The following is a 21,246-nucleotide window of genomic DNA, read 5'->3' on the forward strand; positions in this document are numbered from 1 at the left end:
ATCAAAGATTTCTTTCCTGGGAGTTTCTTCTTGCTCTCTGTTCTTCCACCCATTGAGTTCTTGCTACTTATCACCTCAGGGGCAAAAAGGATAAAGCTTAGAACTTTATAGAAGTATATTGAATATGTACTTATTTTTAATCAAAGCAGAGAAAATGTTCTGGAAAGTACAGCTTTCAGAGTTAGATTTTCTGAATGAGGAAAACAGTTTTTTGAACTGGAAGGACAAAAACCCTGAAGGATTTAGAGCAGGGGTCCCCAAACTTTTTACACAGGGGGCCAGTTCACTGTCCCTCAGACTGTTGGAGGGCTGGACTATAAAAAAAACTATGAACAAATCCCTATGCACACTGCACATATCTTATTTTAAAGTAAAAAAACAAAATGGGAACAAATACAATATTTAAAATCAAGAACAAGTAAATTTAAATCAACAAACTGACCAGTATTTCAATGGGAACTATGCTCCTCTCACTGACCACCAATGAAAGAGGTGCCCCTTCTGGAAGTGCAGCGGGGGCCGGATAAATGGCCTCAGGGGGCCGCATGCGGGCTGCGGGCCGTAGTTTGGGGACCCCTGATTTAGAGCATAGGTTTTTTTCTATTTATTTTATTTTTTTAGAGAGGATGGGGGGAGAGAGAGAGAGAGAGAGAGAGAGAGAGAGAGAAGGGGGAGGAGCAGGAATCATCAACTCCCATATGTGCCTTGACAAGGCAAGCCAGGGTTTTGAACCGGCAACCTCAGTGTTTCCAGGTTGATGCTTTATCCACTGCGCCACCACAGGTCAGGCTAGAGCATAGGTTTTTATACCACATATAATACAGAAGAGAAAAATATACGATATTCTAAAAGCAGTTTTTTACTTTAAGATAAATAAAAGTTCTTCCTTCCACCTGATGGGAAGAGAAGAATCAAAAAGGACATGACTAGAGCTCTTGGGGACTCTGAGAAGAGGCTCAATTCTCTGTCCCATTCCCTCAAGGGAGCCCTGGGAGTCAAGACGGTGACGAACAGTAGAAACCTCAGAAAAGCGGGGCGACTTCCAGAATAGAAGGGAGCACTGCCTGATTCGGCTGTTCACAGCCCCCCATCCAGCCTGGCACCTGAGAGGAAAGTGGCAACGGCCAGGGTAAGACTTCCAGAAGAGGTGAGGACTGCCACACCCCACATTTCAGCTCAGAGGATGTGCACACTCAAAAATTTTCTGTGCTGTAGGAGGGGCACAAACACGGCCTGGAAAAAAATTCTCCTGACGTGAAAAACAGAGTGCCCTGCCTGACCAGGCGGTGGTGCAGTGGATAGAGCGTTGGACTGGGATGCGGAGAATACAAGTTCGAGACCCTGAGGTCGCTGGCATGAGCACGGGCTCATCTGGTTTGAGCAAAAAGCTCACCAGCTTGGATCCAAGGTCGCTGGCTCTAGCAAGGGGTTACTCGGTCTGCTGAAGGCCCGCGGTCAAGGCACATATGAGAAAGCAATCAATGAACAACTAAGGTGTCGCAACGAAAAACTGATGATTGATGCTTCTCATCTCTCTCCGTTCCTGTCTGTCTGTCTCTATCTATCCCTCTCTCTGTCTCTAAAAAAAACACAAAAAGAGTGCCCTACAAAGATACTACCTAAGAGCAAAGGGGCCTAGAAATTTAAGTACAGAAGAGTAATAATAACTGAAGTCCAGGGTGGTTTATCTAGCAGAGGACACTGAGCGGCAGAGGACAGATGGGGGCTGTGAACCTGTCCCATCATGGAGAACACTCTCAGAAGAGAAAAAGTAAAGGCAAAACCTTGTAGGAACTGAGTCCAAATGCCAAAGAGACTAAGAAAACTCTGAAAATGACTGAGTTCATCTTGAACTGTCAAGGTGGAGTTTTCTACATCTGTCGACTTGGGAGCATGTAAACTAGGTGAAGTTCTGTTGGACAGCCGTAAAGAAAACAAGTCCCACACCTGAGTTTTGTGGGGCTGTAATTTTCTGTACTTGTCACAGTGATAGAGGCTGTCACAAAGGAGTGCAGGAACACAGAGGAGGAAGCAATCCACTGGGCCGGTAGGAGTGGGGGAAGGTGTCAACCAGGAGATGCCATTTGAGCTATGTCTAGAAGAAGGAATAGGAGTTTGCAGTGCTAAAAAGGGTGATGAGGGAAGACATTCCCCAAGCAAAGGCACAGAGATGGGAGAGCACACAGCGTATTGGGGAAACTAAGAAGTTCGTGGCTAGAGTGTTGAGGAACAGTGAGTAATGAGGTGGGTGAAATAATGTAGGGCTAGGGCCTTATGTGCTCTGCTAAAGAGTTTGTGGTTTTACTATGTAGGCGACTAAGAATGCAGATGTTCATTCTGGTGGAAGAGAAAAGGACAGGTTAGACAAGAGATGGTTTTGAGGCAAAGAAAGGACCTGGTAATCATCTAGGCTTAGGAGAAGGTAAACCAAGGTAGTGGGAATAGAGAAGTGAGGCTGTGCTGACAATTTCATTGAGACAGAATCACTAGAACTGTGTGACTGCCTGGATATAAGAGAGAGAGAAAGCAAGGAATGGAGGATGACAGTATCCAACTTAGAAGGCCTGATAAATAGCTGGTGATGGTATCAGCCAGGTTAGGGAAGATCAGGAGGGAAAAAAACCCCATGTCTTTGGGGAAAGTATGGGAAAAAAAGAGTTCAGTTTGAGGTGGCTATGGGACATCTAGGTAGAAATGTCCAAGACAATTTGAGATATTGTCCTACAATGGACCTGTAGGTCAGGAGAAAGGGGGGTAGTTACAGATGTCGGATAAAAAATTAGCATTGTCTGCCACAGGACTGCAAAGAGGACACTCGCTGGATTTGGAAAATAGGATAGTGATGATCTCAGAGTAGAAGGTGGTGATGTGTGTGTGGAGGGGGGGAGAGTGCAGTGCAGGGAAACCAGTTACCATGATTTAGAAGACGTTCAGCCAGCTACAAGAAGTTGTGAATTTTTAACTGCTAATGAAAGGACCATACTGATCACCTCTTTCCTGGTTATACTCAGAGACTTCTTGGTGAGGATTCATTGATCAATTTTTACCCTCCGGGATTTGTGCATGTTCAATTTTTACCCTCGGTATTGTTTACGTTCTCTCTGGGGACAAGAGGAGATCATTTTCAGTCTCTTTGCTTTCTGGAAATCAAAACTTAGCCTTGGCACCACAGCAAGAATCACGACACATATTTTGAAAGGTAAAGATCAAGAGCCAGAGACTTCATGGACCAGGCAAAATCAAACTGCGTTGCTGGGTATCGCCCATGATAATTCAAAACCTTCTTAGCCTCCTTGGAAGAGAGCTAAGAGACAATACAGCAATGAAGTATGAAATATTACAACTGAAAAGAGACATGGAAACTCTGGTAGCTCAGAAGGATTTTAAGATGTTACTCACTTCACTTGCCAGAGGAAATCTAATTCATTCCCTAGCAGACTACGGGATATGCAGAGGATGGAAGAGGAAAGACCAACTTTATTAAATTCAGGAAAATGCCCTTTTAATTAAGGGGTTAGGATGGTTTGGTAGTGTTGATAATAATTTTCTTGAGATAAGCGGAGAGGAAAAAAAAAAGAGAGAAAAGAAAGGAAAGCTCCAGGGCCCTCTGCAGACAGGACCCATAAACCCGGAAAGGAGAAAACCACTGAACTGTACCGCATACTGCTAACGCTTTCATCAACGCAAAACCCATCAGCAACAAAATATACAAAGGAAAAATGAAAAATATGACCCTTTCCAAATGATTTAACCACTAAATCCTATTTGCAAATGATCTCCTCACCACCACAACAAATGCTATTTGTGGTGAGTCATCTGTTGAGCCTGTTTACCAATCCCCACATATAGTAGCCCCAATAATGGTGGCCTGACACCTACCGCAGGGCACTGAGTACATCCTTTGAAAGCCAACTCTGCTTATCACCTCACAGAACTGCTGAGGGACCTGCTGAAACAGCCTAAGGCTTGCAGGTTCCCCACGTATTCTTTCTTCCATCATTTTCTTCTTTCTTTGGAAGGCAGACATGAGAACCACATTGTCAATCTTCTCTACCTAGAACCCAAGGGAATAACAAACTGAAAAAGAGCCTGGAGAACTGCTACTTAAATTGCCTGATGCACTGCTTCAAAAATAAAGGCACTTCTGTGCACATTACTTTGCATGCAATTTGCTTTTCATATCAAATTGCATAAGAGCCTCTCCTGGCCCTCTCCTAGTTTAATTTCTATCTCTTCAAAATTCCCTGTTCCTTTTTTGATAAATTCATTTAATAAAAATGCACTGAACAATCACTACGTGCAGGCCCTGGTAATGAAATGGTTAACAATGTGGACACCATCTTTGTCCTCTTAAAGCACACAGTTTAGTAAGAGATAATAGGCAAACTATTTAATAATGTAGTGTTACAAAGCTATTACAGTTCTTTTGTTTTGCATCAAGACAGGTAGCCTTTCCTGGGACTCGTTCTATGCTTCTGCACATCCTGACATCGTTTCTACCTCCTAATTCCACTATATCCATCTCTGGCCTCCTCTCAGTCTTATTTCTAAGAGTCCCAATCAAATGAGCAGCTAGCTTAGAGCTATCAAAAGGCAAGTTTTTCTTTTGACTACAGAATCAAATGGATTAATAGAAGATACGTCAAATCTTTCCCTTAATTATGTATACCTTTATAACCCGCAAACCACAGTTTTCAAACTGTTTCTTTTGATCCTGAATTTCTTCAGTTAAAAGCGTTAGACTTTTCAGAAACTTATTTTCTTTCATTTCACTTTGGTGGTTTGGTTGCTGATCAGTCCATTGTCCTGAAAATGAATAACACAAAACTTTTTTGCAGTGCTCTGTGAGAGGGACAAGATTTATAAAGAAATTTAAGGAAACAAATACCAGAAATCTGGAGGAATAGATTAGCCAGTTTAAATTGTATGCCTCGCCTGACCTGTAGTGGCGCAATGGGATAAAGCGTTGACCTGGAAATGCTGAGGCCGCTGGTTCAAAAACCCTGGGCTTGCCTGGTCAAGGCACATATGGGAGTTGAGGCTTCCAGCTCCTCCCCCTTCTCTCTCTCTGTCTCTCCTCTCTCTCTCTCTCTGTCTCTCCCTCTCCTCTCTAAAATGAATTAAAATATATATATATATATAAAAAAATAAAGATATTTACATAAAAAAATAAATTGTATGCCTCCTATGTTTAGGGCATACAAGGAGCATAACAATACAGTGGAACATCATAAGATAAAATACAGGGCTCATAAATTTGTCTTCAGATGATTTGGACTTAAGAGGCAGAGAGGATGAGAAAAAAGGGCATTTAATCTGTATTCCTCCTCCATCAAGGCTGAAATGATGATATATAATTCTGTTGTTCATAGGAAATGTTTGTATTTTCAGGCAAGATGCCCTTAACAAAAAGAAAAGCATGAGAAAACATTAAAGAATGGTAGAAAACAATATGCTATTTATATAAACACATCAAAGTTTTTAGAGAGATTTCATACCTCTACCCCATTTCATCATTGCAACGCCACTACTGGAATAATTGACACAATTTTACAAATAAGGAAATTAAAACCCAGAGACTTAAGTGACTTGCCCAATACCACACAGCTTTTAAGTAGAGAGATCCAAGGTTATAAACCTGGCTTTTACCAGTGCTTTCTGTAAGGGGCAAGGCAGCATGGTTAGTATACATAGCACTCATACGCCACCATCCAACCAAGAAGAGCAAAATTTGGAGAATAAGCATAAATTGTGCCATGTAGTTCCTCTCTTTTTTCCTTCCTTTCTCCCTTAACTTCTTTCCTTCCTTTTTCAAATTCAAGGACAACCTGTTATTGTTCAAAGGAGCTTCTTTTTTTAAAAGTTTTTTTTTTTTTATTTTTTTACAGGGACAGAGTTAGAGAGAGGGATAGATAGGGACAGATAGACAAACAGGAACGGAGAGAGATGAGAAGCATCAATTATTAGTTTTTCCTTGCGACACCTTAGTTGTTCATTGATTGCTCTCTCATATGTGCCTTGACTGGGGGGCTACAGCAGACCGAGTAACCCCTTGCTTAAGCCAGCAACCTTGGGTCCAAGCTGGTGAGCTTTGCTCAAAGCTCAAACCAGATGAGCCCGCGCTCAAACTGGCGACCTTGTGGTCTCAAACCTGGGTCCTCCGCATCCCAGTCCGACACTCTATCTACTACGCCACTGCCTGGTCAGGCCAAAGGAGCTTCTTATTGGACTAAATATACAGGTGGATAAAATGGAAACTCTCCAAAAGGCTTACTTTCTTTCAGTTTGAGTTTGACATTAGACCGAGTATATTAAAATGACCCAGCCCATTATCTAATTGAATGGGCTGAATTTAACTACAGGAAGCAGACGATAAATCTAGAGAGACTCACTGGAGGGTCAAGTTGCAAATCTAGAAGGCAGGAGGGACAAAAACTCCATAGCAAAGGAACTCTGAAGCCAGGAAATTTCAAAGGAAGAGACTATAAATTAAATCTGGAGAGCAATAGCTCACATTTATGAAGTTCAGTTGACTTGAGGTCAGCTAACATTTTATTACATGCCAGGCACCGGCTGGGCACTGGAGACTCAAAGATCCACAAACTCTTGCTATCAGAAAAGTTCACATAGAAGGATTAAAAGAGCAACATAAAAGAGGAGATGCCTAACTTCTATTATTTAAATTTTATTATTTGATGGATAGTTGACATTCCCTGTAGTAATAGCTCATTTCAAAACTACCCATTTTGTTGAAAATGATCTTGATCTGATTAAGAGAGAATGACTAGAATCTATGTAAACACAATAAATTAAAATAAATTTAAAAAAGAGAGAGAATGAGTCTGTGTGAACCTCTGCTGTGGAATAATATACTTAGTCATCAGTTACTAAAAATGCCACTTCCCAGCAGACCAAGGCACTTAAATGACTAACTTGTCAGTCGCTGGGATAACTTTATAAATGCAATTAAAGTAATGTCATAAGCTTTACAGGAGATCAATATTTCTTTGTCTCTTGGTCTCTTGAGAGGTATCAGTATCAATTTACATATTCATAGACATTACACTTCAAAAGCTAAGCAGAAATCATAATCTTGAGTCTAATTTTTGTGTATTATTTTTGTCCATGTTTTTTGGACACTGGGTTTTCTGTGGACTGTGGATGCAACATCTACTGCAAATTCCTACCCACTTTGACCATTTCTGCCTAAATTATTATTTTAAACACATGGTGAAAACAAGGTGTCCTTTGAAATTTTACATCTGAATTTCTGTATTAAATCCATTCTCCACATTATAATTGTATTTCTAAAATACAAATTTAGGTGCCTCTCCTAGGTGCTGCCAGAGCACTTTCACCCTCCTCTTTCGTAACGAATCCTGCTTGCTTCTCCGTATCACCAACTAGATTTTGAGTGAAAACAATGTTCATTTTATAATTGTATTCCCAGCACCTAGAACAATGCTTGGTACATATCGTGGATTCAATATTCATTAATTGAATAACTGAATGAAATAAGCTTCTGTCTCCAAAGTGGTGTTTTCAATGGTATAATTTCATAATTATCTCTAGGGCTACGTTAAAAGGATCTTTCCAGACCCAAATTCCCATGTCATCCTGATGGATTTTGCCCTACTAAATGGGTGATACGTATGTGTACTTAACAGTACTAATTAATGATTTACTTCGGTGAGAAGCTCAAAGTAAGTAATTTTAAGATTCCTAAGGCTGCAGCAACAAATAAATGCAACAAAACTCAATTAAAGAAATTAATCAAGTGGAATGTGTCTACATTTGTATTATCCATCTGCACAATTAAAGATGCACTTTTTTCCCGTGCTGCCTGGGAGTGGGTTACTCTAGGCTTTCCATGTAATTGCCTCTTAGGCAATCCATGTCATCCTAAGTAAATTCAATTGTGTGTGTGCGTGTATTCATTTACTAATAATTAACCCTGCTGGTAGAAATAGGACCCAAAAGTGGTTATAAAAGTTTATGGTCTAACATAGAAATCTGCATGGTTGCTCTCTCTCTCTTCCATTCTCTCTTACCCACACACATACAGACATAATCACACCGGAAAGGACAGTTGGGAGAGCTGACTTTTTTTACTTAAATGGAAAGTTACTTACCAGACAAGCTCCAAAGGGCTTGCTCCTTTTTTCTTGCCATTTCCTCTTGAACTTCACACAGCATTTGTTCAATATTCATAATCACCTCAATAACATCAGCCTGGGCTCCTTTAATCTTTAATATTGCCTTTCCAGGATCGAGAACCTCTAAGATAGAGACCTTAGAGGTTTCCTGAAGCTGAGACAAAATGTCATGTTCCTTTCTCCCAAGGAAGAAGATATGATTATTCTCAATGACGTGCGGGTCCTGGTGGGTCAGTAGCCTTTGAATCCACTCTTGGGCCTCAGCCATCTTTTCCGGGTTAGATCCCATCAGATTGATGGTAGGAGATTTAGCTTTTAGCTCATTTTCTTGGTTCCCTCTGGTCCCCTGGGGGACTGAAAAGACTATTGTAAGCAACTGCATAAAACAGGTGGGTTTTGGCCCTGGCGGGTTGGCTCAGCGGTAGAGCGTTGGCCTGGCGTGTGGGGGACCCGGGTTCGATTCCCCGCCAGGGCACATAGGAGAGGCGCCCATTTGCTTCTCCACCCCCACCCCCTCCTTCCTCTCTGTCTCTCTCTTCCCCTCCCGCAGCCAAGGCTCCATTGGAGCAAAGATGGCCCGGGCGCTAGGGATGGCTCCTTGGCCTCTGCCCCAGGCGCTGGAGAGGCTCTGGTCACGGCGGAGCGATGCCCCGGAGGGGCAGAGCATCGCCCCCTGGTGGGCAGAGCTTCGCCCCTGGTGGGAGTGCCGGGTGGAACCCGGTCGGGTGCATGCGGGAGTCTGTCTGACTGTCTCTCCCCGTTTCCAGCTTCAGAAAAATACAAAAAAGAAAAAAAGAAAAAAACAGGTGGGTTTTAACCTAGAGCAGGAAGGTACATCATGGCCAGTGTTTGCCTTAGGATACTGCCATCATCATCTGCGGTAGCAGCTTCAGTTAAGTACTACCTCTGAGCACTGTGGTGGGTATAAAGGAAATCTAAATGTACAGTTTAGTTTCTCTGAGAACAAGTTTAGCTTGCAAGGGGTTGTCTTGCTCTTGTTTCGCCCTTGCTGTGTTGTATTTATCCATTCACGGATGAATTCAACTTGTGATTTCACTCTGGGTGTTGACCAACTATTACTTCCTGCTGAATGGGATTTAACTTCTTGCTAATCCCAGGTTTAAAATCAAACATCTCTGAAAGCCATAGAGCTTAAGAATGAGTATTCTTTAAATATATATACATATATATATTTCTGATTACAAAAATATAGGTTTTACTACTGAAAAATTGGAAAATTATCGAAGTACATGACAGAAGGAAACACCCATAGTTCCACTACCTAAGATTCTGATTTACATCTTATCTGTGTGTGACAGGACATCTCGCACCTGCACAACAAGCACTTGGAGCTAAGCAACTCTTGCTGCTGGACTCGGTATTTCTCAGCAGAAAAGGAAAAGGAACTTGATTCTAATCCCTGCCCCCCATGTATACCTCTCTCTACAACTGGGCTCCACAAAGAGGAAAGATATGTATAAAACAGAAGAATCTGATGGCTTAAGGTGGCTTTGAACCCAAATTGCAAAGCAAAAGTTGGTGGTAGAGATTGAGTAGCTGAGAGAATTCATAGAAGAGGCAGTATCTAAAGTATTTAAAGAATTCTCTCAAATGCTTATGAAAATGTAGTAACCTAGTAGCCAGCTGGGCAAAAGAATTCACAGAAAAGGAAACACAAATGGCCCATATATGTGTGAAAAGATGTTCTTCTTCATTGGTAACCAAGGATATGAAAAACTACCCACTGGACGTCACGGAAATGGCGCCGTGAGCAGCGTGTCCAACAGATCTCCCCAAAATCACAACAAATTTATCAACTAGAAACAGAAAAATTTATCCTCGGAGCATTCCGGAGTTCCACACAAACTGAAAGCGAAAGGACTGTTATCACTTGAATCTGAGAGACGAGGGTGTGGAGGAAGCTAACTACCGCAGAGACGTTCATTCAAGCCGCGGAGGAAGTGTGCCTGTGTGCTATCAACAAGACCACACTCAGATGCCAATAAGAAAGAGGAAATCGAATATTATGGATACAAAAGAAAGAGAGGTAACACAAATAGATGTAGAAAAATCTATGGAGAAAAGACTTAACATATTGGAAGCCTTGGAGCTAAATGACAGAGAATTTAAAATAAAAATCTTAAAAATACTCAGAGATATACAAGAAAACACAGAAAGGCAATTTAGGGAGATCAGAAAACAACTCAATGAACACAAAGAATATATTACCAAGGAAATTGAAACTATAAAAACAAATCAAACAGAAATGAAAAACTCAATTCACGAGCTGAAAAATGAGGTAACAAGCTTAGCTAACAGAACAGCCCAGATAGAAGATAGGATTAGTGAAATAGAAGACAAACAACTTGAGGCACAACAGAGAGAAGAAGAAAGAGACTCAAAAATAATAAAAAACGAGAAAGCCCTACAGGAATTGTCTGACTCCATCAGAAAGAATAACATAAGAATAATAGGTATTTCAGAGGGAGAAGAGAAAGAAAATGGAATGGAGAATATACTCAAACAAATAATAGACGAGAACTTCCCAAGCCTGTGGAAAGAACTAAAGCCTCAAATTCAAGAAGCAAACAGAACACTGAGTTTTCTTAACCCCAACAAACCCACTCCAAGGCACATCATAATGAAGATGACACAAACCAATGACAAAGAAAAAATTCTCAAGGCAGCCAGGGAAAAGAAGAATACAACATATAAAGGAAGGCCTATTAGATTATCATCAGATTTCTCAGCAGAAACTCTACAAGCTAGAAGAGAGTGGACCCCAATATTTAAAGCCCTGAAAGAGAGGAACTTTCAGCCAAGAATACTATACCCATCAAAGCTATCCTTCAAGTACGAAGGAGATATAAAAACATTCACAAATACAGAAAAGATGAGAGAATTTATCAGCAGAAAGCCACCACTCCAGGAAATACTAAAGGGGGTTTTCCAACCAGATTCAAAGAACAAAAGAAAACAAAACCACAAGTAACAGCTCCACCAAGAACACAATAAAACCAAACTTAAACTGTGACAACAAAGGAAAAAAAAGGGGGGAGAGGATGGAGATTAACAGTAGCAAAGGACGATGAAGTGCAGAAATACTCATAAGATAGGGTACTACAATGAATATGGTAGGTACCCTTTTCATTACTTAATGGTAACCACCCTTGAAAAAACCACCACAAAAACACTTGACTTAAAAAAGGTAGCAACAGAGGAAAGAAGTATGGAACACAAACAAACAAAAACAAATGATAGAAAAACAAAAGAGAAGAATCAAACAAGATACAAAACTAACAGAAAGCAATTTACAAAATGGCAGTAGGGAACCCACAAGTGTCAATAATCACACTAAATGTAAATGGATTAAACTTACCAATAAAAAGACATAGAGTAGCAGAATGGATTAAAAAAGAAAATCCAACTATATGCTGCCTACAAGAAACACATCTAAGCAACAAGGATAAAAACAAATTCAAAGTGAAAGGCTGGAAAACAATACTCCAAGCAAACAACACCCCAAAAAAAGCAGGTGTAGCAATACTCATATCTAATAATGCTGACTACAAGACAGAAAAAGTACTCAGAGACAAAAATGGTCATTTCATAATGATTAAGGGGAAGTTGAATCAAGAAGACATAACAATCCTTAATATATATGCACCAAACAAGGAGCACCAAAATATATAAGACAGCTACTTATTGACCTTAAAACAAAAACTAACAAAAATACAATCATACTTGGAGACCTCAATACACCGCTGACGGCTCTAGATCGGTCATCCAAACAGAGAATCAATAAAGATATAGTGGCCTTAAACGAAATACTAGAACACCTGGATATGATAGACATCTACAGGACACTTCATCCCAAAGCGACAGAGTATACATTTTTCTCTAGTGTACATGGAACATTCTCAAGAATTGACCATATGTTGGGCCACAAAGACAATATCAGCAAATTTAGAAAAATTGAAATTGTGCCAAACATATTTTCTGATCATAAAGCCTTGAAACTAGAATTCAACTGCAAAAAAGAGGGGGAAAAACCCACAAAAATGTGGAAACTAAACAACATACTTCTAAAAAATGAATGGGTCAAAGAAGAAATAAGCGCAGAGATCAAAAGATATATACAGACAAATGAAAATGAAAATAGGACATATCAGAATCTCTGGGATGCAGCAAAAGCAGTAATAAGAGGAAAGTTCATATCACTTCAGGCCTATATGAACAAACAAGAGAGAGCCAAAGTAAACCACTTAACTTCACACCTTAAGGAACTAGAAAAAGAAGAACAAAGACAACCCAAAACCAGCCGAAGAAAGGAGATAATAAAAATCAGAGCAGAAATAAATGAAATAGAGAACAGAAAAACTATAGAAAAAATCAATAAAACAAGGAGCTGGTTCTTTGAAAAGATCAACAAAATTGACAAACCCTTGGCAAGACTCACCAAGGAAAAAAGGCACAGGACTCAAATAAATAAAATCCAAAATGAAAGAGGAGAGATCACCACAGACATCATAGATATACAAAGAATTATTGTAGAATACTATGAAAAATTATATGCCACCAAATACAACAATCTAGAAGAAATGGATAAATTCTAGAACAATACAACCTTCCTAGACTGAGTCATGAAGAAGCAGAAAGCCTAAACAGACCAATCAGCAGGGAGGAAATAGAAAAAACTATTAAAAACCTCCCCAAAAATAAAAGTCCAGGCCCAGACGGTTATACTAGTGAATTCTATCAAACATTCAAAGAAGACTTGGTTCCTATTCTACTCAAAGTCTTCCAAAAAATTGAAGAAGAAGCAATACTTCCAAACACATTTTATGAGGCCAACATAACCCTCATACCAAAAACTGGCAAGGATGGCACAAAGAAAGAAAACTACAGACCAATATCTCTAATGAATACAGATGCTAAAATACTAAACAAAATACTGGCAAACCGAATACAACAACATATTAAAAAAATAATACATCATGATCAAGTGGGATTCATCCCAGAATCTCAAGGATGGTTCAACATACGTAAAACGGTTAACATAATACACCATATCAACAAAACAAAGAACAAAAACCACATGATCTTATCAATAGACGCAGAAAAGGCTTTCGATAAAATACAACACAATTTTATGTTTAAGACTCTCAACAAAATGGGTATAGAAGGAAAATATCTCAACATGATAAAAGCCATATATGATAAACCATCAGCCAACATCATATTAAATGGCATAAAACTGAGGACTTTCTACCTTAAATCAGGAACAAGACAGGGTTGTCCACTCTCTCCACTCTTATTTAACATGGTGCTAGAAGTTCTAGCCAGTGCAATCAGACAAGACAAAGAAATAAAAGGCATCCATATCGGAAAAGAAGAAGTAAAGGTATCACTTTTTGCTGATGATATGATCCTATACATCGAAAACCCGAAGGACTCCAGAAAAAGATTATTAGAAACAATAAACCAATACAGTAAGGTCGCAGGATACAAAATTAACATACAAAAGTCCATAGCCTTTCTATATGCCAACAATGAAATATTAGAAAACGAACTCAAAAAAATAATCCCCTTCACGATTGCAACAAAAAAAATAAAATACCGCCTGACCTGTGGTGGCGCAGTGGATAAAGCGTCGACCTGGAAATGCTGAGGTCGCTGGTTCAAAACCCTGGGCTTCCCTGGTCAAGGCACATATGGGAGTTGATGCTTCCAGCTCCTCCCCCCCTTCTCTCTCTCTGTCTCTCTCTCTCTGTCTGTCTCTCCCTCTCCTCTCTAAAATGAATAAAAATAAATAAATAAAAAATAAAATACCTAGGAATAAACATAACAAAGAATGTAAAGGACCTATATAACGAAAACTACAAGGCATTATTAAGAGAAATAGAAAAAGACACAATGAGATGAAAAAATATTCCTTGTTCTTGGATAGGAAGAATAAATATAATTAAAATGGCCATATTACCCAAAGCAATATATAAATTTAATGCAATTCCCATCAAAATTCCTATGAGATTTTTTAAAGAAATGGAACAAAAAATCATCAGATTTATATGGAACTATAAAAAACCCCGAATAGCCAAAACAATCCTAAGGAAAAAGAATGAAGCTGGGGGCATTACAATACCTGACTTTAAACTATATTATAGGGCCACGATAATCAAAACAGCATGGTATTGGCAGAAAAATAGACACTCAGACCAATGGAACAGAATAGAAAGCCCAGAAATAAAACCACATATATATGGTCAAATAATCTTTGATAAAGGGGCCAACAACACACAATGGAGAAAAGAAAGCCTCTTCAACAAATGGTGTTGGGAAAACTGGAAAGCCACATGCAAAAGAATGAAACTCGACTACAGCCTGTCCCCGTGTACTAAAATTAATTCAAAATGGATCAAAGACCTAAATATAAGACCTGAAACAATTAAGTACATAGAAGAACACATAGGTACTAAAATCATGGACCTGGGTTTTAAAGAACATTTTATGAACTTGACTCCAATGGCAAGAGAAGTGAAGGCAAAGATAAATGACTGGGACTACATCAGAATAAAAAGTTTTTGCTCAGCAAGAGAAACTGATATCAAAATAAACAGACAGCCAACTAAATGGGAAATGATATTTTCAAACAACAGCTCAGATAAGGGCCTAATATCCAAAATATACAAAGAACTCATAAAACTCAACAACAAACAAACAAACAATCCAATAAAAAAATGGGAAGAGGACATGAACAGACACTTCTCCCAGGAAGAGATACAAATGGCCAACAGATATATGAAAAGATGCTCAGCTTCATTAGTTATTAGAGAAATGCAAATCAAAACTGCAATGAGATACCACCTCACCCCTGTTAGATTAGCTATTATCAACAAGATGGGTAATAGCAAATGTTGGAGAGGCTGTGGAAAAAAGGGAACTCTCATCCACTGTTGGTGGGACTGTAAAGTAGTACAACCATTATGGAGGAAAGTATGGTAGTTCCTCAAAAAACTGCAAATAGAACTAACTACCTTATGACCCAGCAATCCCTCTACTGGGTATATACCCCAAAACCTCAGAAACATTGATACGTAAAGACACATGTAGCCCCATGTTCATTGCAGCACTGTTCACAGTGGCCAAGACATGGAAACAACCAAAAAGCCCTTCAATAGAAGACTGGATAAAGAAGATGTGGCACATATACACTATGGAATACTACTCAGCCATAAGAAATGATGACATCAGATCATTTACAGCAAAATGGTGGGATCTTGATAACATTATACGGAGTGAAATAAGTAAATCAGAAAAAAACAAGAACTACATGATTCCATACATTGGTGGAACATAAAAACGAGACTAAGAGACATGGACAAGAGTGTGGTGGTTACCAGGGGTGGGGGGAGGGAGGACATGGGAGGGAGGGAGGGAGAGAGTTAGGGGGAGGGGGAGGGGCACAGAGAACTAGATAGAGGGTGGCGGAGGACAATCTGACTTTGGGCGAGGGGTATGCAACATAATTTAATGACAAAATAACCTAGACATGTTTTCTTTGAATATATGTACCCTGAATTATTAATGTCATCCCATTACCATTAATAAAAATTTATTAAAAAAAAAACAAAAAACTACCCACCAGACTGGCAAGAATTTCTAATTCTGATCGTCTCAAGTGTCAGGAAAGACATACAGCAAATTGAACTCCTATGTACTCATGATAGATGTAAACTTGGAACAACCACTCCGATGATTATAGTATTTAAAGAAACTTTGGCACATGTGTATCATGGGATGTGTACAAGAAAGTTCACATCCTTTTTGGTAACAGCCGAGAACTGGAAATAACCCAAGTGTCCTTTAACAATGGAATATTATTATAGCAATGAAAATTAGTTAATTTAGCTACATGGATAAATCTTAGCAAGATATTTTGAGGGGAAAAATAAGTTGAGCACTTAACTATGTTCTAAGCATTGTTCTAAGTGTGCTTTACATATTTCATCCAATCCTCACAACCCAATAAGATAGCTACTATCAGCAACCCTATCTTATAAATGAGGAAACTAATTCAGAGTTATTAAGTAACTTGCCCATGGTTTTAGGACTAGTAAGTGGTGGCCAGGGAGCTAGTAGGTATGAGCAGTCTGATTCCAGTGCTCACACAATTCTCACTCCCAGTGAGCGATCCCAAGAAAATAATGGTAATTAGCATCATTTACCTACTAGAGTAGTTGGGTGGTACTGGGACCCCATGCTAATGGGCTAATGAGCCTGTGCTCAAGCTGGTGACCTCAGGCTTGGAACCAGCGACCAGAGCATTCTGGATAGATGCTTTATCCACTGTACCACCACTAGTCAGGCAGGGAAGAACTTTTTCTTAGGAAAAAATTATAGACAGCATTTATAAATGAATATAAAAGTAGCAGGACAGACCGAAAAGGGAGGGGGAATGGCCTCCCTTTGAGTAAAAATAAAAACCAGTATTTTATATTACACTAAGAAATGTGTGTGTGTGTGTGTGTGTGTGTGTGTGTGTGCGCGCGTACAGGGGTTGCTTTTTAAATTGAAGGCATACTTTTTAAAAAAAAACCTTGTTCTGCTTGGTAGCTTAGATTAAATTTTAGGAGCAAATAATATATGTTGATATTTCACTTACCCATCATTACCAGGAAGGAAGAATTGTTCTAGGTAACTACATTGTTCAGATCACTAAAGGATACTCTTCTAACATCAAAACATATTTAATTTTAACCATTTATTAGTTAAATACTTCTAATGAAACCACTCTGCCTTCCTGAATAGTTTAACTTTCCCTTGATAATCTGAGATCATTATAATTAATTTTTATTAACATCAATTATTATCCTGTGCTATAATTCTTTTACAGATATTCTCAAATAAATTACTAAAGTAACTGGTAATGCCTGACTCCGTTATTTGGATTAATGAAACAGAGACATCTGTTTGTTCCTGCTCCTCCTCCAAATCTCCTCCTATCTAGCATCTCTACATTCACTGTGGTCCCCAAACATGCACTGCATTTGTCTGCTCCCGTGGATTTTCTCACCTTGGATGACCTACCCCAGCAACTCACTGAAAATCTCGCCATCCTCAAAGCCAAGCTTAGAATCATGCCTTCCATGAAGTCATTTTTACTTTCTTGCAGTCAGGAGGAATTTCTCCCTCCTCCTGGCCACCTGGAAGTTTGTCCATTCATTATTTACCCCCTGGCATTTATTTAATGCTTTGAAATTTACAGCACATTTTTACCTACACAATCTCTAATTATCCTCATATCAGTCTGTCATTATCATTTTATAGATAAATATAAACAAGCTCATTAGAGGTGCAGTCACAGACCAGAACCCTTAAAATTCCCCCTTCCTTTCCACATTGCTGGACCACTGAATATCCAAAACTGAACTCTTCTATTAAAAGGTATAAACAAATCATTTTGACCCTAATGGGAAATATCCTAACAGTTTCTATTGCTGGTTGAATGTCTAGTGCTTTTAACATCTACAGAATACTTTAGATTAAAAGACTGTTTCAGATGTCTACGACCTAGTTGTCATGAGGCAATTTCATTTCAGTCCACTCAAATTCCACTAACAGAATGCAGTAATAAGATGAACCTAATCTTTCTCCAGTCCTCAACAACCAGAATTGGTTTAGTTCAGTGATTCCCAAACATGGTTCAGTAGTGAAATTAATTAGGGGGCACTGAACAATACGCAGCTTTGGCCCAGACCCAGAGGGCCTGATCAGAGTCTGTAGAGTTGGGGCCTATTCATACATTGGTTTATGTTGTTGCTTTTCAAAGTTTTCGTCATGATCACAGTGATTCCTCAGGTTTGAGAAGCATTGGGTTAACCCATTCAATGTTATCTAGTATTACTGAGACGTGCTTTCTAGCACTATTAAAGAGTAACTCCTTTAGATGTTTGTTCATTGAGAGCAGAAAGAGTGTTGGCTAAGTCAGATTGTGAAGGGAAGAACTTTTTTTTTTGAGAGAGAGACAGAGACAGGAAGGGAGAGCAAGAATGAGAAGCATCAACTCATAGTTGTTTTCACTTTAGTTGTGCATTGACTGCTTCTCATATGTGCCTTGACCAGGGCTGTGTCAGTGTCCCCCGGTTCAAGACAGCAACCTTGGGCTTTTCACACCAACAACCTTTTGGGCTCAAGCTTGCAAGCTTTGTGATCATGTGGATGATTTCCCTGCTCAAGCCAGTGACCCCGTGCTAATGGGCTAATGAACCTGTGCTCAAGCTGGTGACCTCAGGCTTGGAACCAGCGACCAGAGCATTCTGGATAGATGCTTTATCCACTGTACCACCACTAGTCAGGCAGGGAAGAACTTTTTTCTTAGGAAAAAATTATAGACAGCATTTATAAATGAATTATCTACACCATGAATCACCTAACGCAACTCAATCTCGCCCTGTTCATATCATAAAACAGGACTGAGCAAGAACCTGGCCAGGTATAGAGTAGGTTGCTATCTAAGCAGGAGCACAGTGAATTATATTTGGCTTCTTCACTCATCTTCTCCTGTCCATTAGTTTAGATCAAGAACAGAATGAGCCTAGGATGAGAGATGCTGCTTCTAGGCCCATCAAATCCTCACTCACCACTGTAATTGTTGAAATGTTGCAGGGAGGACTTCTTCTTCATTTCAGTGGTGAAAGCCTGCAAGGAGCAAAACAGAACAGAGCAGGGCTTTTAGCCATTGTCATCGAAATCCCTCTCGCTACCTGCACATCCACACTTGACCCAGTGGGGGGATTCAGCCAGTTCGCACCAGTTCGGCAGAACTGATACCTAATTTTTTGTTGAGTTCAGTGAACCGGTTGTTAAAATGGCACTTGTAATCAGGGTTCTCTCGAAGGTGCCCGGACAGCTGCCCAATGTGGAAATCACAAATTTACATTCCTTTTTCTTTTTTTGACGTTCATCTGCGCAATAGCGTATTCGAAGCACCCATAATAATGTTCATTTTGTCCACAGGTGAAAAAAATTTGACAGAACTATGCTTGTAATATTTATCTATTTATTTCATAAAACTCATTATACCTTTGATGAAATACTAGATTTTAATTTCCTTGTGTTTGTTACTTCAGTAAACAAACATATAACATAAAGAGAAAAAGTACCAAACAACCAGGCAGTGACAACTTGTACTGTTTTTTGTCAGGTATTATTTAATATTTTTTCTTAATATTTTAAAATTCTTTCTTATGACATAATCTAGTTTTGTGTACCTCTCTTATTTTTCTTATTTAAGTATTAAATGCATGAAACGATAAACTACCTTTCAGTATATCTTTTTTTTACACTTAGAACAGTCATTAGGGGCCCTGGGTCTGTTGGCTCAGTGGTAGAGCGTCAGCCCAGTGTGTGGAAATCCCAGGTTTGATTCCTGGCCGGGGCACAGAAGAGAAGCGCTCATCTACTTCTCCACCCTTCCCCCTCTCCTTTCTCTCTGTCTCTTTCTTCCCTTCCCACAGCCAAGGCTCCATGGGAACAAAGTTGGTCTGGGCACTGAGGATGGCTCCATGGCCTCAGCCTCAGGTGCTAAAATGGCTCCCACTGAGAGGGAGCAATGCCCCAGATGGGCAAAGCATTATGTTTTAAAAAACAAACATAAATTTGTTTTTTAAAAGTTATATATACATTGCTTTCTACTTATGTAGATTGAATAAATGATCAATTCCTGTAAAGTGCTTAATATTATATCTGGCACATAGTAAACATTCAATGTTAGCTATTGTAATTATTTTTATATGACAGTCTATGAACAAAGATTCGTCTATTTAAAAAAAATAACTCATCTCCTCTAGAGTTTGGAATCACCATATTCAGCATCTTCCTTTATTTTATTTTGGTTTTTTTTGTCTTTCTGTTTTTAAAGTTGATACAATGACAGTAATTACTTCATTGAAAAGATGGTAAATAATGGGGTGAAAACTAGATTTTGCTTTGCATCTGAACTTCAACATTTTTTTTTTTTTTTACAGAGCCAGAGAGAGGGATAGACAGGGACAGACAGACAAGAACAGAGAGATGAGAAGCATCAATCATTAGTTTTTCATTGCGCATTGCGACACCTTAGTTGTTCATTGATTGCTTTCTCACATGTGCCTTGACTGTGGGCCTTCAGCAGACCGAGTAACCCCTTGCTTGAGCCAGTGACCTTGGGTCCAAGCTGGTGAGCTTTCTGCTCAAGCCAGATGAGCCCGCGCTCAAGCTGGCAACCTCGGGGTCTCGAACCTGGGTCCTTCCACATCCCAGTCCGACGCTCTATCCACTGCGCCACTGCCTGGTCAGGCAACAATAATATTTCTTAATCTGTAGGACATTTTCTTCATAAATTATATTTGCAGCTGCTAGTTCCAGAGCAGAAAGTCCTCCATCTTACCATATTTTGTACTTGGAGAGGTCATTACAGGGAACTTCCATGTTCTCCTGTTCTTGTTTAAGAACTTGAAAATAAAACAAATGAGATACTATCTGCTGATAGATTAACAATAGCTGCTATACATAAAAGGATCAAAATCAGCTCTTTTCCCAAAGTCACTTTAAATGTTAGGATGTGCTGCAAGGTTAGAAATTAAGCAAAGCTTTGAATTGAATGTGAAAGAAAACTATAACTTAATCAGTATCAATAACTTGAAGAATGTGTGGATAACAAACAGATGGCCTGCAAAAATTTGGGAAAGTGGACCTTTATAGCAAGAATTTGGCATTTTATCCAGCTCTGTCTACAAATGAGCAATGCCTAATGTGAGGAATGTTAGTAGGCTGTTCCTAGAGAGGTTTTCATTATTCTGAGACACAGTGTCTGGCACAAGGTAGATATGCAATAAATATTTGTTAAATAACCAAGTGAATGATTATCCAACACCTTTTATAGATACTCAGTTGCAACAAGGACCCCTTATTATTGCAAAATCCTGGTGAACATAAGTATTTCAGTCAGCTGGGAAGTTAGTTACTCATTGTTATTCATGAATTAGAAAATTCATGATTGTGAATGTAAGTATCACTTTATTGTGAGTTTAGTGTATGTTGGTCTTCC

At 39.3% G+C, this 21,246-nt stretch overlaps 2 protein-coding genes across 5 annotated transcripts in view; one reads left to right on the forward strand and one right to left on the reverse strand.

Moving 5' to 3' along the window:
* Nucleotides 1-21,246, forward strand: part of LOC136312241 (protein mono-ADP-ribosyltransferase PARP15-like) — a 328,256-nt gene that overhangs the window by 227,075 nt on the left and 79,935 nt on the right. The window lies entirely within an intron of this gene.
* Nucleotides 1-21,246, reverse strand: part of PARP9 (poly(ADP-ribose) polymerase family member 9) — a 40,241-nt gene that overhangs the window by 1,600 nt on the left and 17,395 nt on the right. For all 4 annotated transcript variants that reach the window (XM_066241854.1, XM_066241856.1, XM_066241857.1 and 1 more), the window contains 4 exons: nt 18,800-18,857; nt 8,133-8,510; nt 4,670-4,806; nt 3,880-4,054 (listed from right to left, as the gene is read on the reverse strand). In XM_066241854.1, the coding sequence (XP_066097951.1) occupies nt 3,880-4,054; nt 4,670-4,806; nt 8,133-8,510; nt 18,800-18,857 (748 nt within the window). The remainder of the gene's footprint in view (nt 1-3,879; nt 4,055-4,669; nt 4,807-8,132; nt 8,511-18,799; nt 18,858-21,246) is intronic.

This window comes from Saccopteryx bilineata, chromosome 8 (assembly GCF_036850765.1).
Source record: "Saccopteryx bilineata isolate mSacBil1 chromosome 8, mSacBil1_pri_phased_curated, whole genome shotgun sequence".
NCBI lineage: Eukaryota > Metazoa > Chordata > Mammalia > Chiroptera > Emballonuridae > Saccopteryx > Saccopteryx bilineata.